A 27619-nucleotide genomic window follows, 5' to 3' on the forward strand; every position below is an offset into this window, starting at 1 on the left:
TGAACCAGGAAGACTTAGAAAATATAAACAGATGAATCACAAGTAATGAAATTAAAACTGTAATTTAAAATCTTCCAACAAACAAAAGTCCAGGACCAGATGGCTTCCCAGATGAATTCTATCAAACATCTAGAGAACAGTAACACCTATCCTCCTCAAACTCTTCTAAAAGATTGCAGAGGTAGGAACACTCCCAAACTGGTTCTTCAAGGCCACTATCACTCTGATACTAAAACCAAAGATATCACACACACAAAAAGTATAGATCAATATCCCTGATGAATATAGATGCAAAATTCCCCAACAAAATATTAGCAAACCTCAGATATGCAGATGACACCACCCTTATAGCAGAAAGTGAAGAGGAACTAAAAAGCCTCTTGATGAAAGTGAAAGAGGAGAGTGAAAAAGTTGGCTTAAAGCTCAACATTCAGAAAACGAAGATCATGGCATCTGGTCCCATCACTTCATGGGAAATAGATGGGGAAACAGGGGAAACAGTGTCAGACTTTATTTTTCTGGGCTCCAATCACTGCAGATGGTGACTGCAGCCATGAAATTAAAAGATGCTTACTCATGGAAGGAAAGTTATGACCAACCTAGATAGCATATTCAAAAGGAGAGACATTACTTTGCCAACAAAGGTCCGTCTAGTCAAGGCTATGGTTTTTCCTGTGGTCATGTATGGATGTGAGAGTTGGACTGTGAAGAAGGCTGAGCACCGAAGAATTGATGCTTTTGAACTGTGGTGTTGGAGAAGACTCTTGAGAGTCCCTTGGACTGCAAGGAGATCCAACCAGTCCATTCTGAAGGAGACCAGCCCTGGGTGTTCTTTGGAAGGAATGATGCTAAAGCTGAAACTCCAGTACTTTGGCCACCTCATGTGAAGAGTTGACTCATTGGGAACGACCCTGATGCTGGGAGGGATTGGGGGCAGGAGGAGAAGGGGATGACAGAGGATGAGATGGCTGGATGGCATCACTGACTCGATGGACGTGAGTCTGAGTGAACTCCGGGAGTTGGTGATGGACAGGAAGGCCTGGTGGGCTGCAATTCATGGGATCGCAAAGAGTCGGACATGACTGAGCGACTGAACTGAACTGAACTGAATCCAATAATACATTAGAAGAATCATATATCATGATCATATGGGATTTATCCCATGGATGCAAGGATTTTTCAATATATGCAGATCAATCAATGTGATACACCATATTAACAAATTGAAGAATAAAAACCATATGATCATCTCAATAGATGCAGAAAAAGCTTTTGACAAAATTCAGCATCCATTTATCATTTAAAAGAAAAAAAAAGCTCTCCAGAAAGTAGGCACAGAGAGAAACTACTTCAACATAATAAAGATTATACATGACAAACCCACAGCAAACATAATTCTCAATGGTGAAAAACTGAAAGCATTTTCTCTAAGATCAGGAACAAGACAACAATGGCCACTCTCACCACTATTTTTCAACATAGTTTTAGAAGTCCTAGCCATGGTGATCAGAGAAGAAAAAGAATAAAAGAAATCCAAATTGGAAAAGAAGTAAAACTATCACTGTTTGCAGATGATATGATTCTATACATAAAAATCTTAAAGATGCCACCAGAAAACAACTAAAGCTAGTTAAAGAATTTAGTAAAGTTGCAGGATGCAAAATTAATGCACAGAAATATCTTGCATTCTTATACACTAAAACAATGAAAATCAGAAAGAGAAATTAAGGAAACAATCCCATTTACCATCTCAACAAAAAGAATGAAATACATAGGAATTACCCTACTTAAGGAGGCAAAAGACCTGTACTCATAAAACTATGAAACACTGATGAAAGAAATCAAAGATGACACAAACAGATGGGGAGATATACCAAGTTCTTGGATGGAAAGAATCAGTATTGTCAAAATGACAATACTACCCAAAGCAATCTACAGACTCAATGCAATCTTTATCAAATTACCAATGGCATTTTTCACAGAATCACAACAAAAAATTTTACAATTTATATGGAAATACAAAAGATCCCAAATTGCCCAAGCAACCTTGAGAAATAAAAATGGAGTTGGAGGCATCAGGATCCCCAACTTCAGACTATACTACAAAGCTACAGTAATCAAGACAGTATGGTATTGGCACAAAAACAGAAATATAGATCAATGAGACAGGATAGAAATCCAAGAGATTAAACCCACACACCTCTGGTCACCTAATCTAGGACAAAGGAAGCAAGAATATACAGTGGAGAAAAGACACTCTCTTCAATAAGTGGTGCTGGGAAAAGTGGACAACTAAATGTAAAAGAATGAAATTAGAATGCTCCTTAACACCATACACAAAAATAAACTCAAAACGGATTAAAGACCCAAATATAAAGCTGGACACTATAAAACTCTTAGAGGAAACATGGGCAGAACACTCTTTGACATAAACCACAGCAAGATCTTTTTGATCCACCTCCTAGAGTAATGAAAATAAAAACAAAAATAAACAAATTGGACCTAATTAAATTGAAAGCTTTTGCACAGCAAAGGAAACCATAAACAAGATGAAAAGACAACCCTCAGAATGGGAGAAAATATTTGCAAATGAATCAACAGATAAAGGATTAATCTTCAAAATATACAAACAACTCAAGCAGTTCAATATCAAAAAAACAAACAATCCAATCGAAAAATGTGGGGATGATCTAAATAGATATTTCTCCAAAGAAGACATACAGATGGCCAAGAGGCACATGAAAAGATGCTCAATGTCACTAATTATTAGAGAAATACAAACCAAAACTACAATGAGGTACCACCTCACACCAGTCAGAATGGCCACTATCAAAAGACGTACAAACAATAAATGCTGGAGAGGGTGTGGGGAAAAGACACCCTCTTATACTACTGGTAGGAATATAAACTGGTATCGCCACTATGGAGAATGGAATGGAGGGTCCTTAAAAAACTAAAAATATAACTACCATATGACCTAGCATACCATTACTGGGCATATACCCTGAGAAAACCATAATTCAAAAAGACACATATACCCCAGTGTTCATAGAAGCGCTATTTACAATAGCCAGGACATGGAAATAATGTAAGTGTCCATCTACAGAGGAATGGATAAAGAAGATGTGGAACATATACATTGTGGAATATTACTCTATCATAAAAAGGAACAAAACTGGGTTACTTGTAGAGATGTGGATGGACATAGAGTCTGTCATACAGAGTGAAGTAAGTCAGAGAAAGAAAAACAAATGAATATTAATACATGTATGTAGAATCTAGGAAAAAAGTACAGATGAACCTCGTTCCAGGGCAGGAATAGAGATGTAAGCATAGAGAATGTACGTGTGCATGCAGAAGGAGAAGGGGAGGGTGAGATGTATTGGGAGATTAGGTTTGACACAGATACATTACCATATATAAAAGAGATAGCTAGTGGGAACCTGCGGCATTGCACAGGGAGCTCAGCTCAGTGCTCTGGATGACCTAGAGGGGTGCAGTGGAGATGGTGGGAGGGAGGTCCAAGAGGGAGAGAACGTATGTATACATATAGTCGATTCACTTCATTGTACAGTATAAACTATTTAAAGTAAATAAACTATTGTACAGTATAAACTATTTAAAGCAACTGTACTCCAATTAAAAAAAAAAAAAAAGATCCTTAGACCAAAACTTTTAAAAACTGCTAAGATTTAAAGTCATCAACCATTATGTAGCATCCTCATTCTCATCAATGCATTTTAATGATGGGAAATTATTTCATCAGGTGCTTCCCTGGCAGTCCGGAGGTTAAGATTCCACACTTCATTGGTTCCATCCTTGGTCAGGGAACTAAGATTCCACATGCCACGGGCTGTGACCAAAAAAAGAAATATGTATATGTATATATATATATATATATATACATATATGTGTGTGTGTGTGTATCTTATAGTTCTGACACTATGTAATGTAATTTTCCAGTTGAATTTTAAAAATATTTTTTCTATTTTGTTCTCCGTGAACTGTCTGACCCTCAACTGTTCTCAGATCTGAACTGTTTCCTGGAAAGCAGGTGTGGGCCTTTGTTGACAAATTATTTCATCTCCTCTGGGTCTTAAATTATTTTTCCTTGCTCTGAAGTGAAAATTCAGTGAATGTTTCCAGATACTATACTTGGGAGTCATAATTCAATTTCTCTTAATCTTATGTGAATCCTTCACCCTCAACCTACATTCCTCCTCCAAAGCACTGGTACCCACCCTTACTGCCATATTAAATTGATTTCCTTGCCTCCATTGGCAACTTGCAAAATTCTGGATTTTCTCTGTGATAGGATAGTGGGTATGGTTTCGATAGTGGGTTTTAAATTGAAAAACTTAACAATTACAATATCCTAAATTATTTGAGCATTGATCCTTATGACAGACATACCAACGTGGCTATTTCTATATTTCTGTGATAAATTCTAAATTACTAGGGATTTCTCCCCCTAGTCCTTTGATTGTTAACTAGATCAATTTTTAACTGGATGTGGGCTTTTCAGGCTAGCTTTGCTTCAACGATGCTCATTCTTTTTTCTTCTACATCAAGTTCCCCTCTTCCTATTATCCTCTCCACATTTTTTTTGGTTCTCTATAGTGTTTAAAAGACCTACTTTAATAGCTTAGTGCCTTTTTTTTCCCTTGACACTCATCATTTCTTCTTTATTTGCTGTTAAAGTAATAAGTGCACATTCCGTTGCACTTGCCTGAGAGTCTTGACCGGTCATGGGTTTCCCGCCATCTGGGTTCTAGCTGGCTTGCATTCTCCTTTGATGTTGTAATATTGTTCATTGAACTTGAATGTGGGGTTTATAAGGCTTGTTTGCTTTTTTTTTCCCCTCCAAGATGTGCACCTTTTTTTTTCTTAAGCTTATTTTTCTGTTTTGTGCTGTTATTTTTAATTGCTTCTGACTGGGAGGTGGGGCTGAGAGTGAGATTTGCTTGACTCTGGCTCTCCTTGCTATTAGTCACACTTCCCTCAGAAGCCCCACACACGCTTTCTCTCTAGCCTTTGATATACCACTTTTGAAAGGCCGTTGATTCCTGGCATAAATGGCGTTACAAGGAAGATGGGCTCGGGGTAGGGATGCTCAGGAATCCAGTTCTGTACAGTCATGAGCCTGGCCATCTGGAAGTCTCTTCTTGCTCAATGAAATGGAGTAAACATTGTCCATTATGAAATCTACCACACAGGCTGCCAGGGACGAATGGGATCCCACCCAAAGCCAATCGCGGCTCTGACAGGGAAATTGGCTAGCACTGCCTGAGACTACTCCAGCCTCCCCCGTCCCTGATGTCACAATTCGGAGGCTGCTGCCTGCCTAGGAGGTTGTAGAAAGCTCTGTAGGTTCTCTCTGTGTGTCCCACAGGGCTCCTCGTGCCAGATCCCTGTCTGATGGCTTTTATGAAAAAATACCTCCTCCCCATCCTGGGGATCTTCTTGGCCTACTACTACTATTCTGCAAATGAGGAATTCAGACCAGGTAAGTACCAATGTGTTTAATTTTGGAGGAAAAGATTTTAAAACCCAGGGATGGCTGGAGGAATTGATTTTAACACCCAGGGATGGCTGGAATGTTTCTGAGGATCAGAAGGAGTTCTTGATCCCCAGAGTTGCTGGACAAGACGGGACCCTGAGGTAAGACTATGCTTCTGTTTATGGGATGTGAGGAGGTTAAAAGATTGCTAAATAATCCATGTTTTATTTGGCACATTAAATTGAAAGCAATTTTAGATCTCCTGCAAAAAAAAAAAAAAGGAAAAAAAATGAGGGTAATTCCAAAATTCACAACTTCACCAGATAATTGAGCTCTGTGAAGGGGTGGATAAGTGGGAAATAAGAATGAATTCTGGAGTTGATGACTAAATAGAAGTGAGAGAAAATCCCTGGAATCTCTATGAGCACATGTGTTTTGATGACTTTTTGAATTTTATTTCAATTGAGCAATCGGATGAGTCCAGAAACGTCTGGAACTCCAGTGTTTTAGCTAAACTCTCTGTCCATGGGGGTTTTCAAAAAGGGCAGCAGGGAGACTTGCTTTTGAGCCACCAAAGCAAATTCCCATTTCAGAAAATGTTTCCGAAAGACGGGTCTGTCCCTTCACTGATTTATGCAGCTTGGGATGAGCTGATGTGGGCTCATAACCTTCAGACACTGAGATAAAGCTCTCCACCTCTAGAGTGGGATGAGGAATGTTGGTGCCATGCATGGTCCTCACTTCCTTTTGGGGTTTCCCAGAGATGCTTCGAGGAAAGAGAGTGATTGTCACGGGGGCCAGCAAGGGAATCGGAAGAGAAATGGCCTATCACCTGGCAAGGATGGGAGCACATGTGGTAGTGACAGCGAGGTCAGAAGAAAGTCTAAAGAAGGTGAGGGTCCTGTGCCCACAGCTATATGTACCTCATGTGCCCAGATGTATTCCTTTATATGCTCGCTTATACATGCCAACAGAACTGGCACACTCAGACACAGATACACACACACACACACAGGATTCAAACACCCACAGGAATACCAAAGTATGCTTTTAAGTGTTCCTTCTCATGCATACATATCTAGACACAAAGTTCTTGGGCTCTGCATGCTCACAGACATGCCCATTCACACACACTGACACATGGAGTTACAGATATATAGCCATGTACTTAGATACCAACATTCCAGTACCTATTCAAGAATTCACATTCTGGTCACCATGCAGACACACGCCCTCTTACATACTCAGACTCACAAATCCAAGGATACACAAATACGCACAAACTTAAGACTACCCACATGGAAACTAGCATCCATATCAATCATGTGTTCAGAACCATCTGTTCACAGAGACTCATGAGCACAAACCATGGACTTAAACTCCAGCACTGCGATTTATCCATCTCTAACCTGACCTTGTTCCAGACAGTATTTCAAACAGAGGACAAATGCTATGTCAGTTGCCTTTAATGACACACACGTACACACACTTTTCAGGGCTGTGAGCAACCTCTCATTTAAGCCCCCATTATGCCAGAGACTGCCCCCACCAAAGGTCTGCAGCCAAGACCCACGCCAGTTGCCACTATGCCCCTGCAGGTGGTATCCCGCTGCCTGGAGCTGGGGGCGGCCTCAGCACACTACGTGGCGGGCACCATGGAGAACATGACCTTCGCAGAACAATTTGTTGCCAAAGCTGGAGAGCTCGTGGGTGAGACAGCGTCTCCTCTCTCCCCTCTGGACTTTGCCCTAGGGGTCACCAGGGAGCTCTTGAGACCTGGGAGGGGGAGGTATCAACCTCAGATGGTTTCTCTCACCACAGCCGTCTCTTGCAGGGGGACTTGACATGCTCATTCTCAACCACATCCACTACACGCCTTTGGGGGTGTTTAGCAATGACATCCATCTCTTGCGCAGAACCCTGGAGGTCAACCTTCTGAGTTATGTGGTCCTGAGCACAGCCGCCTTGCCCATGCTGAAGCAGACCAACGGGAGCATTGTGGTCGTCTCCTCCATAGCCGGTGAGTGGGCCAGGGGCCAGTGCGCAGGGCAGGAGCGGCCCGAGTGCCAGGGAGGATGGCGTTGAGGGCTCTGCCGTGAACATGCATTTTGCCCATTTGCATGCCGAGAAGGAACACAATAGAGACCAGAAGTTGAAATGTTTAGGCTGACACTAAACAAAAGCTGATGAACAGCTTGCCCATATGTGTAGACCGGCAGATACATGAATAAGGGCCTTGGGTAAGGAAACTCACTGAGGAGTGTGCGTGCTGAGAAACAGAGAGAGTGTTTGGAACAAGGGAGATGAGAGAGATGAGGACTGTTCAGAGTGGGTAGACTACAGAGTTCCTGGAAGTTACAGAGAGAGAACAGCAGTTCAGAGAGCTTCCCTGAACTCGCCAGGTGGTTTGTGATCAACAAGCTGGAGTCCTAGGGTCATTGAAAGGCTGCCGCCTGTCCTGAGTCTCAGAGACAGACTTGGTCATCGTAAAGAAGATTTTGCTTCTTCCATGACCCAGAGCTATAGGTTGCTGAAGTTAGTTGGTGCAAAGGGAGAACTGAGAGGTGAAATATTTTAACAACACACAGTTGACTGGTAAGTGGGTTAAGCCAAGTCAAAATGAACAACGAAAACAAATAAACCAAATTATAACAGACCTGCCTATATCGGGGGTGTTCTCCAAAATCTGAACTTGCTACATCAAAAGTTCATTTTAATCCACCAACAGGGTAGGGAGAAAGTGTGTCCAGAGAAATATTCAGAAAGAGAAAGCTGCAAAATCAAGAGAGGCCCCCTGTGCTTTTGATGGTGACAGCATTTGAAGGGATCACCAGGGAAAAGCCAGAGAGTTTCCAACTTTGGGGATTCCTAGGCCCGTTTCATTATGGGTGCAGTAGAGAATTGCCACACATTATTTGTTGATTAGTCAGTGAGAGGGACATGGCTGGAAGACGCAAACACCAGGATCAGAATTGGCCATCTGCATGTGGCTCCTGGCAATGTGAAAATGAATCACCTAGAAGCTCTGTAATTTCTTGAGTAGTTCACAAACGCGCGTTATTATTGTGACTCAGAACACCATCTATATTGTAAAGAGTCCTACTTCGCGGACGGACGGGAAAGGCCTGCATAGTGATAGGATAAAAGGGCAGTGTGTCTGTGCTACCCGCCAAACAGAGTGATTGATATGCATCCCTGTGCTTCCTGGACAACACAGACTCCCCCACCCCTCCCCAGACACAGCCTCTCTCTGCGCTGAAAGGAAGGGAGAGCATCTGGATGCATACTGAGTGAGAGGGTGCTGGGCACATCCCCAACCCCTCCTCGGGCATCGGCCAAAACCCGCAGGTCGGTCATGGTGTAGGTGGCTTTTATGGTCTCGGTTGATTGATACAGCCACTCTGGACATAGGGTGTGCTTTATCTGGTGAGTTTAACTCTGTGTAAGATGCGGCCGAAATAGTCTCAGAAGGAACAGAATTAGCGCAGCAGGCTGGGGACATGATGAAATTCTGATAACCTCTGTTTCTGCACGTCTTCTCCAATGACTAAATGTCGCCTCGTGGTCTCTGTGGACTCTGGGAGGTAGAAACCTAGCTGGACTGCTGTCCTTCGTGTCTGTTGTTTGTATAGCCAAAAATCCAGCCTGTTTGTTTTGAAGAATGTCTGAATCTGCAAAGTACAAGCACTTTCCTTTCGCACCCTAATTGAAGAATTTCCCTGCTCTAGACTATATTTTTTTTTTTAATTGAAGTTTTGTTGTTCTTTCAGACAGTCAGCAAATGTGTTCCTTAATCCTTCCTCCTTAAAATCTGAATCCCACAAACAGGGGGATGCAAAACCTCAGATTAAACCTAAGGTCAGCCAAAGAGCATTGGGATGGCTTTTTAATAATTCTTTCCAGGGACTGCATTAAGTGGTTTATTGAATTGCAGTAATCAGCAATTGTTTTTCTCCCCAGTGCATTTCCATGTATTGCATTACATAGAAATCCTACACTTTTAATACGTTCTCTAAAACATTGGCTACTTCTTTCGCATCATCAGAGACAGTACTGTCGCCTCTGGGAAGGTCCTTACTGTCCACATCCATCTACCACTCAACACCATTTCTGGCACCTACTGCTCAAGTCTCTATGTGTGTGTAATATCTAGTTACATTGCTTAGTCTCCCTCTTTTCACCACGTGCTAGTTTGGGTATATGTTGAACTAGTGTCACAAAAACCCAAATTTACAATGGCTTAAACATATCTAAATTTATTTTTCTAACATGGAACAGCCTGGGGAAGAGTTTAGAGCTGCAATAGAAGTTCTATCTGTGGAATCATCTGGGAACTTTCTATCCCAAAACCAGCATATCTGGGCATTATTATCCTCACCTGTGTGTCCAAAATGGCTCATTATCATGTCAGAATTCTAGCTAGAGAAAATGAAGAAAGAAGAACACTTTCAAGGAAGAAGAACTTGAATGTCACACACTTCTGCTACAGCTAATTGTAGTTATGGTCTTTATTCAGGATGGACTTGTGTCCAGCTGAAAATCAGGGGTTCTATTTCTATAAAAGACACTGATGTTGACAAAAACAGTCTCCCCTACATCACCCATGCGTATAAGACTAGAGGTGGTGTTCCCTCTAGGACACCCCACACGTGTACCTCACACCATACACACACATTCTGGACCCAATCTCTGTCACATCCAAGATCCATCATGAAGTCAAAAAGATCAGGCAGTGAAACAGGGGACAGTGGGGTAGGATAAAGAATGGAAAGAAAATACCTGCATGGTATTTGTGAAACAAACTGAGACAGGAAGATTAATACTCCAATATGACTGGGGTGGGGGGGGGGCGGAAATCACTGAATTAGGCAGAGAACATTTGAAAACATCTGAAGAAAGCTTATCGGCCATGAGTCAAAAAAGTTATCTTAGGTTCAATTTTAGAAAAGTAAAAGTCATTCCATTTCTGAATCCCCTGATTCTGTGAACCCCATGTTACCTACACACACGACAGTTGGCACCCAGCATCTGATACTGCTTCTCTGCCCCTCCTTTATGCCCCATCAAGGGAATCATGGACAAACCACCGCCCCCGCCACCCTGGCTTTCCCCTGAGGATCCATTTAACATTATCTCCTGTAAAGACTTTTCAGTCTTCACCAGATTCCTTTCAATGTTTCCTCTTTATTCTTACCTACTTCATTTTGCTAAGTTACCTTTAGAAACCCTACTTCCTCTCTCTTTTTCAGCTTCATTGGTGATACAAATATTAGCAATAATTAGAGTACAAATGTTAACTGCATTGGGCCAGTATAAGGGTAGGGGTCGTGATTCTTCCGTAGCAAGAAAACTCTAAGGCCTATTCTGAAATGAAACTAGACGAAATAAAACACGGGGCTTCTTCAAATATTCGAAATGAAAAACACACCAAAAGGAGTAAAAGAACCTTGTCAGTAACCTCTGAGTTCTCATATCTCTCTTTGGAAGCTCCATAAAATGTCTCCAGTTACCTATTCATTATTCTCCAAGTAAATCTTTTAAAAAGATCAGCTTCCTATATATTTTATAAGAATTATTCAAGTGTATTCCTTTCCCTGTTTACTCATTCCCAGCATTGTTTCCTACTATTTTTTATACATACGTGTAGTATTTCAATCACATTACAGCTGACTAGCCAGAGGCAAATAGCCTGTAAGACAATGCTTTCCTGGGAAAACTCAAACCAGTGCATGAAGTTATTTGTTGGACTTTAACCCACTTGTTGGTTGTGGACTGGCTGTGTGGTCTAAACCTATTTCAAGAATTCTACATTACAAAGAAGAAAAAGAAACAGGTTTCTCAACTGATCAGCTAACAGGATTTGGATTACGCAAAATTCCGCTTTGCATACAGACAAGGGGAAGAGTTTAGAGCTGTTAATCTCAGAGCCTTCAGCTCTGACATTCATTTGTTCCTGAAATATAGGCTCATTTTTAATGTATGGATATGACTTGAAGGGAAGCAGGGGGGGTGGCAACCAAGATCTAGGATGCAAACTGCTGCTGCTGCTAAGTCGCTTCAGTTGTGTCCGACTCTGTGCAACCCCAGCAGGCTCTCCTGTCCCTGGGATTCTCCAGGCAAGAACACTGGAGTGGGTTGCCATTGCCTTCTCCAATGCATGAAAGTGAAAAGTGAAAGTGAAGTCGCTCAGTCGTGTCTGACTCAGCGACCCCATGGACTGCAGCCCACCAGGCTCCTCCATCCATGGGATTTGCCAGGCAAGAGTATTGGAGTGGGGTGCCATTGCCTAGGATGCAAAGAAGCCTAGCAAATACAGTAAAATGAGGTAATTTATCCCTCACCCAATTGTCTTAATTTTTCTAAGATGAATCTTTACTCTTAAACCTGATTTCCTCAGAAATAATTTTCAGGGTGCACAATTGCCAAGGTGAGTGGAAGTATTTCTACATATAGATGTAGGTATTTACGTGATGAGGGGAATGCTGCAGGTTTGAACAGTGTCGAGGGGCGTGGGGAGAAACACCAGGAAGGTGAGTGTGTGTGTGTGTGTGTGTGTGTGTGTGTGTGTAGATTTGTCCTCTGTAGGGCCTGGGAGAAGACCGAAAGGAGTTCAGAGGAAGAACCAACCACCTGCACATAAAAACTGCAGGAGTCATTGTTGCCTAAATTCAAGAGACTGTGCTCAGACGGAATCCGGAGGACTCAAACAACTTGGCACACTGGAATTGGAGTTCAGTGTCGCATCTGCTGCCCTAGAGCGGTGAGGGGAGACTTTAAAGTGGGGGAGAAGACTCCCTGCTGTGACCGCGACAATTTAGTGAAGGTTGAAAACAATGCTATTAGTGCAGGTTGAAAAAATAATGCTATTCATGTGACCATTACTCCCTTGAAAGGGGTGGGTTGGAAAAACTTAAGTAGTCATGGCTCCTTAATCCTGCTAGACCATTATTTTCATTCAAGTACTGTTCCTGACGAAAATAGCAGAGTTCTACCATCATCCATGCCTTTATGTCCACTCACCAAAGAGTTTGAAAAGGCTTATAACAAATACCCTTTATTTGGAAATACCCAAGTAAAAAACGAGGTTTTAAGAGAAGAATATAAAAATGCCAAAATTAGACTCAACATAGATGCTGTGCTTAAGTTTCTAAATTGACTCTTGAGTTTCTTGACAAAAAAAGGAATAAAACAGAATCAATGATAGACAAGATTATATTCAAAAGAAGGAAGCATCATAGGAAGCAAATTCTGAAATACACCTCTCATAAAAGATTATAAATTAAAGGCACAAAATAATGGAACTAATAATGGCCCTAACACTTTTTTAAAATATTTCTGTGATTATAAAAGCTTCACATACACACACACACAGAGTATGAAAATTGGGAAAAATGAAGAGAAGCACAAAGCTGAGAATAAAACTCCTCCATAATCGTGCCAATATTTTGAAGAATTTACTTCTAGATACATATAAATACAGAACAATTATTCTTATGGAACCAAACTCAGGTAGAAGATCAAACCAGTCAATCCAAAAGGAAATCAACCCTGAATATTCATTGGAAGGACTGATGCTGAAGCTGAAGCTCCAATACTTTGGCCACCTGATGCAAAGAGCTGACTCATTGGAAAAGACCCTGATGTTGGGAGAGATTGAAGGCAGGAGAAGGGGATGACAGAGGACAAGATGGCTGGATGGCCACACCAATTCAATGGACGTGAATCTGAGCAAGTTCCAGGAGACGGTGAAGGAAGGGAAGCCTGGCGTGCTGCAGTCCACGGGGTCACAAAGAGTCAGACATGACTGAGTGACTGAACAACAACAACAACAAACTCAGGTCTGCTCACTGTTTCACAGCAAAGCCAATCTACGGACACCAGGTTATGGTGAAGGAATGTACAGCGTTTATTGCAGGGCACCAAACAAGGAGAACGTGCAGCCCATGCTCAAAAGACTCAAACTCTTCACTGACTTTTAGACAAGGGTTTTTTAAGACAGTGCTGTGGAAACTGTCATAGGATTAGCTTGAGGACCTTCTTCTGACTGGCTGATGGTGAGGTAACAGGGTGATGTTTCTGGGATCTCAATCATCAGCCTTCTAGTTTCAAGAGTCTGGGTCTATGTGCTTGTAATCAGCATGTACTCATCATCCTCTACTGAGTGGGGTCGGGGGGCGGGCACAGTTTCTGCAGAACAAATCAAAGATAAGCATCAGATTATAACTTATATCCCTTTAGGAGGATATAGGAGTCCTGTGACTCTTGTCCTAATCATTAGCTACTTGTTCTTTGAAACTTGGAGAAGGCCTAAGAGACAAAAGCCTTTTTTTCTACAGATAAGAAATAGAGGACATGGAAGGCCCATAGAACCCAGGAATGCCCCCACAGGGTCCTACTTGGTTTCAATCCCCCCTTTTCTTTGATACACCTCAATCCTGAGGGAAACTAAGGTGGGACAAGAAAGGGAATAAAGTTTTGAATAGAAATGTTAATCATAAGCTCAGCAGGGGAACTCTGTTTTAGGAGGACTTGGATGTAGTTACTCTCAATGTATTTTTAAAACCCTAAAACAAGAATCTTATACATAAATCTGTGACTTGGTTGATGAGTATTTCCTTGATAAATTTTTAGTACTAGATTTACTGGGTGAAATGATGGAACTGATGATTCTAAGGCTATTGGTATGTATTTCCAAATTGCTTTATATAAAAGTGAAAAATAAAAGACCTGACTTTTTAAATACACAAAAATAAAAACCCATTTAAATGAATATGAACATCATGTTCCATTCCCACCTTGAGTATATATGAGTGTTCATCTCACACCTGCTTTGGAGAGTTAACCAAGTTTTCAGCAATTGACAGTTCTGTAAGTAAAGGAACAAGGCATTCAGTGGTTACAGTTTGAATTTCTTTGTTTACTTATGGAATGGAATGTGAGGTCCCTGTCCCCTTAAGAGCTGCTGCTGCTGCTACTGCTGCTAAGTCGCTTCAGTCGTGTCCAACTCTGTGCGACCCCATGGACTGCAGCCCACCAGGCTCCTCCATCCATGGGATTTTCCAGGCAATAGTACTGGAGTGGGGTGCCATTGCCTTCTATTTTTGGTTATACTTATTTACTTATTTCCTACAGTAGCACCTGGCCTGTGGTGGATATTTCATAAAAGTCAGGTAATTAATGAGTGAATTTCATGTTCGTGTGTTTATAGGTCATCTATATTTTCTATTCTGTGAGCTGTTTTTCCATGTCATTGCCTATTAAGATATTAACAAAACTTTTCTAACAGTAAATACAGTGAATCAATGTCGCATGCAGCTTCATGCTGCAAAGTCTGACAAAGGTATATCACTGAAACAGCTGAATTTAAAGTTATAAAGTGAAAAGTGAATTTGACCTGGTGACATTAGATAGCTTTAGATGGTTGAGCTTGACCCAGGGAGGTTTCTTCTTGAAAAAAGCCTTGATTTTAAAAAGAAGAAATCTACTCAAAGGTACTTCAAAATGAGGAATGGCTGGGGAGAGAGAGATTAACGCTACACCTGAGAAATTTATGCTACAGGTAAATTTGCATAAATGCTTCCCAAGTGTGTCGATTCAGTTATCAAAAAATATGAATGGTGGGTCCACGCTGATCCAGGCATAGCTGCAGATGCTGGGGCTGCAGCCATAAGCAAGAGAGGAAGGCCAGGCACCTATGACCTGAAGCCCACATCCCGGTGCAAGCAACCCTCACTGCATTCTTCATGGTCATAAAAACACCAAAAGAAACCTGAATACCCACCACCAGGGGCAGGTTCCTAAGTGGAAGTGAAATGCCATGTAAATTTGTATGAGTATTGACTATAAGAACTATATGTTCACGGAACAGTATATGTAGTGTGAGTTGACCTGTGTTTAAAGAAAGGGGCTTTCACTTTTCATTTTATTCACTTTGGAGCTGCTTATTGTACAACAAGCTGGGTATGAATTTTGTTAGAATAATTTCTTTTAAAGAAAAGTAAGGGAGAGGATTCTGTACAACAAGCAAAAGCGAAATGTTTCACCTCTCGGGATGGCGAACTTTAGGAGGACAGAGATTGTGCTCAATCTCACAAGTAAACAAATAAACTCAGATGACTGAGACTACTGAAACACTGAATACCGTGAAGAGGCGGGGGTGTCTTTCTTGTTTAGTTGGTTTTTTGCTTGCCTACAACACTGTTGCAGACTATATTTAACTCTACAAAGTGGGTATGAGATGGGCACTCTTACTGGTTTTCACTATTGATCTTTAAAAGTCTTGTCCTTCAGTTTCCATTGTACCTAAAGCAATTTGGCAATGTGTCTTCCATATGTAGAATATGAACATTCTATAGTCAGTATGTAGCCTTGAATTTTCCCATCATTTTGTTAATGAGCTCTGGTTCGGCTAGCTTGCTGCTCAAAAGCCAATAATTTTGGCTCAAAAGAGGCAAGTGTCAGTAGAAAGGAAAGTTACTTCCATCAGAAGAGCCAACAGTCTTGGGAGAAAGTAGACCCATGTCCTGAGACCAACTCCAGAGATTCTGCTCAGCCATGACAGTTTTTGAAGGGAAAAGGAGGGAAAGAATCTGAGTGAATTATCAAGGCAGGAGGCTGAGTTCTGCATCCTTCTCCACTGTATGCAGACTGGCTGACTCTCTTTCAGAGATTATCTTGTCCCCATAATCTGCCTGCAGGATAACTGAGGGGACTAATGAGGGTAAAAAGCTAGGTAGTTACTCTTCAAATATATAATTCTTCATTCTTACTTCTTTTAATCTAGGGAAAAAAATCTACAAGTTAGGCAGGCATGGTATGCATTCAGGATAGCATAACTCAGAAGTTAGTTTAAATTGCCTAGTGACCTCATTCCTATAGTTAGGTTCTTTTGAGGCTAGAGGGGAACAGAAATGGGCAAACAGGAAAGGCGCAAAAGAGCTGTTTCAATTCCTCACTGTCAAACATCATTCCATTTCTACGGGTTTAGGAGCGAAGGTCTGTCTTCTCTAATTTCTTTATGCTGACAAAGGACTCCATATTTTCTGAGTTCAAGATGCCATCATGGGTCTGTAGCATCTCTTTGCTGACAGTTTTAAACGTCTGCTTTCGTGAATACGGTCAGAGCAAGCTATAATTATTTTGATGCCCAGAAAGATAGAGATCATTATGAGTACTAATGTTATTCTCTTGAGGCCAGTTCTTAGAATTGTATTAGTCACAGAGTCAGTGCTGCTCACGATGGAACAGCTTATGTCATGTCCCCTTGTGGCTGTTATAGCATCTGAAACACAGCTCAGGAATATGCATCAGACACCGAGACTATTAGGACTGTACTCTCCTAATCATTAACTGCTCTAGCCTGCTCTTTCGTAACTCTTGGAATCCTGGGAGACTTCAACTTTTCTAAAAACAAGAGGTGGGAGACATAGAGGAGATTTTGTATCTGGGGTAGGGGGGAGCCTGCAGTGTTCTGGTGAGTCCCAAATTCACCCAACAAATACAATGCTAAGAATCTATCAAGGAATAATCATCAATCCAATCATAGATATATAAACAAAACACTTTTTGTAGAATTTTTTTTCAACCTGTCTATACACCTATAAGCAAAACTACCAACACCTACCTGAAAACAGCCAATGGCCATGTGCCTGAAGTCAGGTTCCAAATTAACATATGACTGAGCTGAGCGTATTATATGAGTTTTAAATCATTTAACATTTTCCCATGAACTTGTCTTGTTCAGGAACTTCCATGTAATAAGTGCATATCATAAATCCTTTATTTCTAGCATTAGAAAGCTAGACTTTTCCAGCACGCACTAAATAATTAAATGTAATGAATGATATTTAAAGAATATTATTTTGAAGAGGCACCAAATCACTCGCCCACATTGGGCAACATCAGTCTCAGTCCTTCCCAGCTGGCCTCGAGGGAACTGTGGCTAGGCTCTCCCAGAGCTAGCATGGCTAGGCCCTTCCTGCTTCCCTCAATATGTCTGCTCCTCCTCCCGCTCTCCCTGTTAAGCTCTGCTTCACTTGGGACAGAGTCAATCTGGCCGTCACAGTCCTTTCTCAGCCCTTAGCGTACCCTTGACTTCAGCCCCATTGCCTATTCTCTTGCTCTCTCCATTTTCCAACTCTAAACTCCCTCCAGAGAAGAGGTATCTAACTGGTCAGCTGAATTGTATAAGTCAAGCCCCCAAATCATTTACGATGACCAGCCTAGAGACGTATAGTCACTGACTCAGGTCACAGTGAGGCGATGCTGAGGGAAGACAGAGCTGGACTAGAAGCGAGGCAGGCAATGCTGTAGACGTGCCTGAGTTCCTTAACAGCCTTTGGGTGTGCGTGCAGCATGTGTGCTCAGCAGTGTCCAGCTCTCTGCAACCACATAAACTGTAGCCCATGAGGCTCCTCTGCCCATGGAATTTTCCAGGCAAGAATACTGGAGCAGGTTGCCATTTCCTACTTCAAAGGATCTTCCCAACCCAGGAATTAAATTCATGTCTCTTGTGTCTCCTGCATTGGCAGGTGGATTCTTTATAACTGTGCAACCTAGGAAGTTAGCCTTTGCATGATTTTTCTTAAATACTGCTTCTGTTGAGAAGCAGTGGTTGCCTAACTTGAGATACTGAGACTGAGATAAGGAGGGTGTCCACACAGGGGCAGCAGTGGTGGTCTGGTGTAAAGTTTCAGAGCTCAAGTGGGCAGCAGAGGGTGTCCGTACGGCACCTGGCATGGGGCTTCAGAACTGAGAGAGGCAGAGAAGGTATGTGCAAGGGGGCTGCAATGGGGCAGCCCAACGTAGACTGCAGAGGGCATCCTTGTGTCCTGGCATGGGACGTCAGAGCCCAGGTGTACTGGAAAGGACATCCATGTAAAGGGCACAGAAGCAACCGCAGATTAACCACCTTAATCAAATAAGTGGTGTATGTTGAGGATAACAAAAGCTAGGTTCTCATTTCTGGAGTTATAAATATGAAAAGGAAGAAAATTAGAATGAATTATGTGATGTTCAATTGGAATTGGAGGTGTTGGTATGAATCAATAACTTTTAACCTACATAGATAGATACAGAAATAGAGATACATGTGTCTATATGTGTGTGCATATATTTTCCAGCTCTGTCATCTGAGAGGCCTTGGGAGCACACTTAGCACCCAGATCTTAGTTTCTAAATATCATTCTGTACTAAAAGAAACCAAGACTTCTCAAGAAATGGTGTTGTGCCTATAAAGAAAAAACTGCTCAAAGAATAATGACATGTTATTAGAACATAGAAACTTTTCAAGGGCTCCCATGAAACAAATCTAGGACCATTGGGACTTTCAAATAAATAATAATGATAAAAACAGATTATAAGCTATTACAGACAATAAGAATTCATAATGATATAAATAAATACATGAGTAAATAAGCAGGGAGAGAATAAGGTTTTCCCATACAATAAAAAGCCAAGTGATAAATACAGAAGGAATAATGAAATTAGGCAACCATTTGGCAACCATCACAGTAGTCATTTATCCAAGAAGGATCAATCAATGCTAAACCTAGTGGGTAAAATTTAATAAGAAATACAGTATTTATGTTATCTCAAAGTACTACCCTACTCAACAACAACAACAAAACAGCCTGATTCTATTCTTCTCTGGGGAAGTGTCTATTAAAGTCCTGATGGGCAAGGACTTTAATAGACACTTCCCCAGAGAAGACATACAAATAGCCAAGAGTTGCATAATAAATGCTTAACATCACTAATTACCAGAGAAATTCAAATTGAAACCATAATATGTCACCTCACAACTGTTAAGATGGCCAAAATCAAAAACAGAAACAAAAAATAACAACTGTTGACAGGATGTGAAGAAATCAGAACTCTTGTGCACTGTTGGTTAGAACGTAGCATGGTACAGCTACTGTGGAAAATAGATGGAGGTTCCTTCAAAAATTAAAAACAGCATTACTGCATGATGCAGAAATTCCACTCCTGGCTATATACTCAGAAGAACCGAAAGTAGAGTCTTTCTTTTCTTTCCTTCCTTTTTCAAATTGAAGTATAGTTGACTTACAATGTGATATTAGTTTCAGGTGTACAACACAGTGATTCAATATTTTCAGAAAGCAGAGTCTTGAAGGGATATCTGTACCCTCATGGAACCATTATTCACAATAGCTAAAACACGGAAGCCATCCAAATGTCCATGGACAGATAACAGATAAGCAAACTGAATTATGGAGTTATGACATACATACAATTCAGTCTTAAAAAGAAAGGAAATTTTGATATGTGCTACAACATGAATAAACCTTGAGAACATTATTCTAAGTGAAGAAAGTCAGTCACAAAAAGACAAATACTGCATAATCAAATTTATAGGCGGTATGGAAAGTAGTCCAGATCGCATAGAAAAGTAAAATGGTGGCTGCCAGAAAATCAGAGGAGGGGGAAGAGGGAGTTAGTGTTTATAGGTACAGAGTTTCAGGTTTGCAAGATGCAAATGTTCTGGAGATAAAAGACGGTGATTGTTGCACAACAACCATGAATGCATTAATACTTAGTACCACTGAACTGTAGGCTTTAAAATGGTTAAGGTCATTTGAAAAAATGAGAAAGTGAAAAATGAAACAAAAAGTATGATCCTACAAAATATTTCTTGATTACGGGGGGTGGGGTATGAAATGAGTAATTTTATAGTGGAGAGACCTGACAGACACCACCTGAACCAAATGATCAAAGTTACTTAATATCCCAGGCTCTGGGATAAACTGAAATCACGCATCATCTGACGGATACAGTGTGAAGGGGAGAAGTTAATTGGTAATGATCCTGTCAAAAATAGATGCCTGAATCAAATCATAAGGAAACAGAAATCCAAACTAAGGAACATTCATCAGCAGTGTGCTGGTAAATGGTTACCAACTAGCTCTCTAGAAAGGGAACATTAAGAACTCTGATTTGTAGCATTTCCATGGTATAAATAATCTCTTGATAGTCATATCAACAGGAGGTCAACCTGCTTGCAAAATTCATGATCATTGCACAACCAGCACTCATCATCCAGGATAAGCCAGCTCTGGTACAAAATGACTGGCAGTACTCTTTGATAATGTCAAAGTCACGAAAGTCAAGGAAAACTAAGAGAATTCTGCAGCCTAAAGAAAGCTAAAGAGTTATAACAACTAAAATGCAAAATATGATCCCTGACTGAATCCTCTGCTGTAAAGAATGTCACTGGGACAAACTTGAACGGCACCTGTGGATTAGACGAAAGGGATAAATCAGTGTTGATGGAGGAGGTTGAATAGTGGCCCTCAGAACACACATCTACATCCAACTCCTTGAACCTGTGTAGGTGACCTTATTTGGAAAAAAAAAAAAGGCCTTTTCAGTTGTGATTAAGTTACGCATCTTTCCGTATATCATCCAAGATTACCTGGGTGGGGCCTAAACCCAGTGACAGTTTTCAGTTTCAGTTCAGTCGCTCAGTCGTGTCCAACTCTTTACAACCCCATGGATTGCAGCACGCCAGGCTTCCCTGTCCATCACCAACTATTGGAGTTTACTCAAACTCATATGCATTGAGTTGGTGATGCCTTCCAACCATCTCATCCTCTGTCATCCCCTTCTCCTCCCACCTTCAATCTTTCCCAGCATCAGGATCTTTTCCAATGAGTCAGTCCTTCCATCAGGTGGCCAAAGTATTGGAGTTTCAGCTTCAGCGTCAGTCTTTCCAATGAATATCAGGACTGATTTCCTTTAGGATGGACTGGTTGGATCTCCTTGCAGTCCAAGGGACTCTCACGAGTCTTCTCCAACACCACAGTTTAAAAGCATCAATTCTTCGGTGCTCAGCTTTCTTCACAGTCCAACTCTCACATCCATACATGACTACTGGAAAAATCATAGATTTGACTAGATGGACCTTTGTTGACAAAGTAATGTCTCTGCTTTTTACTATGCTTCTAGATTGGTCATAACTTTTCTTCCAATGAACTGGCAAGAGTGAACATCAACATTTTAGGAATCAGTGAACTAAAATGGACTGGAATGGGTGAATTTAACTCAGATGACCGTTATATCTACTACTCTGGGCAAGAATCCCTTAGATGAAATGGAGTAGCCATGAAATTAAAAGATGCTTGGTCCTTGGAAGAAAAGCTATGACCAAAGTAGACAGCATATTAAAAAGCAGAGATATTACTTTGTCAACAAAGGTCCATCTAGTCAAAGCTGTGGTTTTTCCAGTAGTCATGTATGGATGTGAGAGTTGGACTATAAAGAAAGCTGAGCACCAAAGAACTGATGCTTTTGAACTATGGTGTTGGAGAAGACTAGTGAGAGTCCCTTGGACTGCAAGGAGATCCAACCAGTCCATCTTAAAGGAGATCAGTCCTGAATATTCATTGGAAGGACTGGCTGAAACCAATAAGAGAGAAGTGAAAGGGGCAGTCAGAGTAGCTGGAGGAAACCCAGGGGAGGGTTTTGGCTGAAGATGAGGCAGTGCATGGTGTTGAATCAGCCCAAAAATCCTTTGGAGATAAGATAAAGCCTGTTGCTTAATTTCACAAGGTGACTTTGGCAAGAGCATTTCTGTGCAGGTACAGGAGGGCCTGGGAAACGTGGCTCCTCCGATTGCCTTAGAGGCTCAGCACTTCTCCCACGACAAGAGTAAAAAAAGAGATTCTAAGAATCCCCACAGTTGAAGGGTGGACCCAAACCAATTCCACCAACATCACCAAATCTCCCACATGCGGCCTAAATAGTTGTGCTTAGAGAGACTTGTCAGTGTCCTGTGTGTTCATCCAGGGCTTCCCTAGTAACTCAGCTGGTAAAGAATCTGCCTGCAATGCAGGAGACCCAGTTTGGTTCCTGGGTCGGGAAGATCCCCCGGTAAGAGGGATAGGCTACCCACTGCAGTATTCATGGGCTTCCCTGGTGGCTCAGACCATAAAGAGTCTTCCTGCAATGCGGGAGACCCAGGTTTGATCCCTGGGTCAGGGATCGATCAGAACGATCTGCTGCAGAAGGGAATGGCTACCCACTCCAGTATTCTGTCCTGGAGAATCCCCATAGACAGAGGAGCCTGGCAGGCTACAGTCCATGGGGTTGGGAAGAGTCAGACATGACTGAGCGACTAAGTACACACGTGTTCATCCACCAGGGTCAGGTTCATCCACGAAGGTTTCAGGGTAGGCATTTGCGTCGCCTTCACTTTATGTCACATGAGAGGGGCTTCAAGAGGATTATTTGGAGACCTTTACAAGTGTCCCTGGAGTTTGGGGATTGGTATTTGACTCATACTTGCAAGTCTAAAGGCAAGAGGCAGGACTGAAACTGTTTTCACTTGAGAGTGAAGCTGCGAGCATCGTTGGATCAAATATATCTACACATAGCAGGCTTCCCAGAGACCTGGGAGGGGTGAGGGGGACTGGCCTGGGCCACCTGCTCAGAGATGGTGGATGGACTGGGTCAGGAAGGCTGGACTGACTGGAGCCCTGGAACGAGGAGGGCGCTTAGGGAAGTGAGCTAGAGGAACCATTGCTTATGCCAAGGGAGTCTCGGGGACCTCTGAGGAACCCATAAAAAGCCCCACAAAATACACTATCACTTCTTCCAGGTCACTAGAACCCTAAGATAGGGATTTTTTTTTTTGGTCTCTTGAAATAACTTCAGACCTATGGAGGAGTTGCAAGAATAGGACAAACGACTTCCCCGGCGCCCCGTAACTGAATTATTTGAGAGTAATTGCTATTTTAATTGAGGTAGTTGCTGACCTGATATCCCATCATTCCTGAATATGTCAGCATGCATTTCCTACAAGTAAGGACATTCTCCTAAATAACCATACAAGTGAGGAATGCAGTTTATTGGTTCCTTACACCTGCTGTGCTACATTACCATAAGCCAGGTCTGAGGTCAACAGAAATGTATTTTCTCACAGTTCTGAAGACCAAGAGTCTGAAATCAAGCACGGAGGCCTGCTTTTGACCTCTTCTTCTGCTCAGCTAACCAGCTCCAGCACACAGCTAGGCTGCCAGTTCCCTGGCTCTTGCTGTTTCCACAGTGGCTGAGTCCCTGCGTTTCTGGGACAGAGCTAATTGCAAAGAGGCTGGCCCATTTATCACCAAGTCTGCACCCTTACTTGTCAGACTCCATGTCCTATATTTTGCTTTAGAAAATATGGTCACCATAGTTCTGTTTCTTTGTGGTCTAAAACTTCCCAGAAGATAAATCTAACTGCTGGCTCCATTCTCCCTACATAAACCAAAACTTAACCCTGAGCAAAAGCACTCAGACTTCTAATCCCTTCACTTGCTGACTGCTTAGTGCATATTAGAACAGTGGTGGTGGTGGTTTTTTCATCTTAGATGTCTTTCATCATTTCATATTCTATTGAAAGTGAAAGGGACAGTCGCTCAGTCGTGTCTGACTCTGCCACCCCATGGACTATACAGTCCATGGAATTTTCCAGGCCAGAATACTGGAGTGGGTAGCCTTTCGCCTTCTCCAGGGTACCTTCCCAACCCAGGGATTGAACCCAGGTCTCCAGCATTGCAAGCGGATTCTTTACCAGCTGAGCCATTAGGCACTAAGCCATGTCTGACTCTTTTGCAACATGGACTGTAGCCCACCAGGTTCCTCTGTCCATGGGATTCTCCAGGCAAGAATACTGGAGTGGGTTGCCATTTCCTTCTCCAGGGGATCTTCCCCACCCAGGGATCAAACTCATTTCTCCAGCTTGGAAGGCAGGTTCTTTACCACTGAACCACCTGGGAAGCCCATATTAGAACAGTCATTTATTTATTTATCCATTTGATGTAACTAGTTTCGTATTCCAGCCTATTTTTTATGAACAATAGTTGACCAAGTGGATCTCGTAGGGTGCAATCAGAAAACAAATTTATTCATTCCTTCAGACCTGTTCTATGGGTGAGTTCTTCTCTGAACCTGGACACAATCAAGGGTAGACAGCAACACTCTAGAATAATAAAGGATCTTTTGGCTGCTTCCAGTTTCAGGAAAGGCCTCACTTCAGTAATTAAAACATCCACCCGTTTGTAATTTAACTCTAAGCAAAGCTTCTCCCAGGACTTGCCTGGTGGTCCAGAGGTTGAGACTCTGCATTCCCAATGCAGGGGGCCTCCGGTCAGGGAACTAGACCCCACATGCTGCAACTAAGAGTCTCGAGTGCCTCGACTAAGACCCAGCATAGACTAAGTATATAAATAATATTTTTTTAAGGGGGAAAAAAAGTTTCCCTCTTCATCAAGCTTGAACCTGTTGTCTTAGGAAATCCGGGATAGAAAAGAGACGTGTTCAGCCTGAACTCCTGCTCCCGGTCTCCTCCTATTCACCAGGCTCCCTCTGGCCGTTCCTAGAAAAGCAAAGGGACAATGCAGGATAGAGAGTTCCCTGGCTGGTGCCCAGCTTACAGCCTCGGTGTCCTCTGGACTCTTTGGTCCATGTTGAAATCTCATGTTCTCTGGACTGGGAGGCTGACCACACCTGCCTCGGTCACTGGGTGCTTTTGTGGGTTTTTGGAGGTTCATGCACTTTCTTTGGAGGTCCCTGCTGGGATATTGAATTCTTCCAGTGAGCTGGACAGCAGTTGCTTGTGTCATTTCCCTCAGACTCTGAGAACACAGTGGGAGTGCAGGCAGACACACTCACCACATACTGCTGTCCTTTTGGGCAGGAACTGGAAATGACTCCAGGGGAGAAAGGATGAGGCCTGGGTCAAGGCCCATAGGGAAGTGAGCAGAGTTGGGCAGCATTTCAGGCCCCTACAGGGAGAGTGCCCTTTTGTATGACAGTTTGTACTAGCTCTGCAGGGGCCTTGCCTGTAACCAGCGCCTCCCAGGCTGGGTCAAATCCCAGCCCTGAGTGCCCCCCAAACTCCTGTGGACAAGGTCTCCATGAGATGCCCCTGAAACTCTTTTATAAGGATCAACCCCTTCTTCTAGGAAGTTCAGCGAGACACTGTTCATTTCTTCGCCCTAATACCTGTCCTCTCTGACCTCTTCACCTTCGGCCCTTCTTATTCCCTCGGGATGGTTAAGGGTCTACGTGTTGCAAACTTGATTTTGTATTTTAGGGTTTGCAGGGCGGGTGGTGGTGGGGCGGCTGTTGTTCATGTTGCCACATCCAAAATAAGTTGCACAGGTAGCCTGGAACCTTCCTTCAGAAGGTGAAGGCCTTTGAAGTTTATTACATTCTCAATCTTTGAACCTCAGCTGAAACTAGAGCAGGAAAAGTCAAATTTTAACATCCTCTTACGTATTATTTATTCCATTTTGGCCAGTTCCCCTTAGCTCAAAGATCCTTTCTGAAAAATAGAAGTCTGTGTTTTTTAAAAGGGACTCTGCCCTTTTCAGCTCTCTGAAACTTCGAATGCAAGGGTCTCCTCACACAGCTAAGTGGCATGGTGTCGGGAAGTGAGTGAGAACAGTGCTTTGAAGAGAAAAACAGACTTCCGTGAAATGCACCCAGATTGTTTTAGAACAGTGAGAACCTGGGAGGCTTTTCCCTCTTTATTCTATTTTTTGATACATTTCTGCTTCCCTTCAGTGAGCCTCCACTGTTTTACGATCCTTTATCTGCAGTTTCAAAACCCAAAAACTGGCGGCAGGGCAGGGAGGGGCAAAGAGAAAGGCTCTGAAAAGCAAGAACTTTTTAAAAATAATTAATTATATAAAATTAATTTAATTTGAACTGAAGTGAGGCTACTTAAAGCCTTCATCTCAGTGTGAACGTTCAAATATCTCAGTGCAGAAATTCTGTGTTTGCTTACAGGATGCCTCCCCAGGTTCTACTAGAAGTGTTATACACAGAGTAAACAATACTGTACATTGTCGACGGGCTTCCCTGGTAACTCAGCTGGTAAAGAATCCGCCTGCAATGCAGGAGACCCTGCTTCAATTCGGGATAAGGGATAGGCTTATCCTGAAGGGATAAGAAGGGATAGGCTACCCACTCCAGTATTCTTGGGCTTCCCTTGTGGCTCAGACGGTAAAGAATCTGCCAGCAATGTGGAAGACCTGGGTTCGATTCCTGGGTTAGGAAGGTCCTCTGGAGAAGGGAACGGCTACCCACTCCAGTATTCCGGCCTGGAGAATTCCATGGACTGTATAGTCCATGGGGTTGCAAAGAGTCAGACACGGCTGAATGACTTTCACTTTCATATTGTATACACCAATAAACATTATTGGAGAAGAAATGGCAACCGACTCCAGTATTCTTGCCTGGGAAACGCCATGGACAGAGGAACCTGGCGGGCTGAGTCCACGGGGTTTCAAAAGAGTTGGACATGACTTAGTGACTAAGCTACCATCACGGCCACCACCACCATATACAGTGTAAGCTTCGCACCATCTTCTAAATTTCAAAAATAATTCCATAACACGTCAGGCCCTAAGGGTTTAGGACAAGTGCTTATAAGCCTATACTTTTACAGAGGAGAAAATATAACAAACCTTGTTATTATTTTTCCTGCTCTGTTGGCTTTTCATTGTAACTAACCCAATTCTCATCTCTAGTTTTTGTACAAGCCATTCCCCCACCACCCTGGCTGTTCCTGAATTTTCTTTCATCAAATCAGAGTTCAGAATTTACCACCTGCAGCTGAAGTTTCCTAATTAGCTCAACATCTTTCTTCACCTGAATATTCGCTTTAGATTTTGGACATGTGTTTACCCCGATCGTACTAGTTTGAGCCTTAAAGAGATACAACAACTCATAGTTTACTGACAGCCCGTCCAACTGTCATTGTGAGAGACTGCTCCTCCTTCCAAAGACCTCCCCCTCCATTTCTCCTGTGAGGTCTTAGGTCAGGTTCAGTAAGCTTATGTCACCATGCTTTCCTTCTGCCATAACCACCCTGAAAAACATCCTAGATATGATTAGTGGATAGAGACCCTCTTTCCCACTGAACCCTTCAGCACAGCCCTCCAACCCAGAACACCAACTACAAGAATCTGAGGAGGAGGTGGACTCAGATCTGCAGATTCTCCCCACATAGTCCTTGTGGGAATTAAATCTGAGAACTACTGGGTTAAAGTTGGCAGATCAATGGCAGGCCAGAAAATTTGAGAGATGAAATATGGTTATAATAAATGTTAG

The 27619-nt window shown here is 42.3% G+C and overlaps 2 protein-coding genes across 5 annotated transcripts in view; one reads left to right on the forward strand and one right to left on the reverse strand.

Moving 5' to 3' along the window:
* The window catches only part of LAMB3 (laminin subunit beta 3), a 188497-nt gene that overhangs the window by 97748 nt on the left and 63130 nt on the right, over positions 1 to 27619 (reverse strand). The window lies entirely within an intron of this gene.
* The window catches only part of HSD11B1 (hydroxysteroid 11-beta dehydrogenase 1), a 69933-nt gene that overhangs the window by 19301 nt on the left and 23013 nt on the right, over positions 1 to 27619 (forward strand). For both annotated transcript variants that reach the window (XM_070384721.1, XM_005901355.3), the window contains exons 2-5: positions 5393 to 5506; positions 6262 to 6392; positions 7099 to 7210; positions 7335 to 7520. In XM_070384721.1, the coding sequence (XP_070240822.1) occupies positions 5393 to 5506; positions 6262 to 6392; positions 7099 to 7210; positions 7335 to 7520 (543 nt within the window). The remainder of the gene's footprint in view (positions 1 to 5392; positions 5507 to 6261; positions 6393 to 7098; positions 7211 to 7334; positions 7521 to 27619) is intronic.

This window comes from Bos mutus, chromosome 16 (assembly GCF_027580195.1).
Source record: "Bos mutus isolate GX-2022 chromosome 16, NWIPB_WYAK_1.1, whole genome shotgun sequence".
NCBI classification, from domain to species: domain Eukaryota; kingdom Metazoa; phylum Chordata; class Mammalia; order Artiodactyla; family Bovidae; genus Bos; species Bos mutus.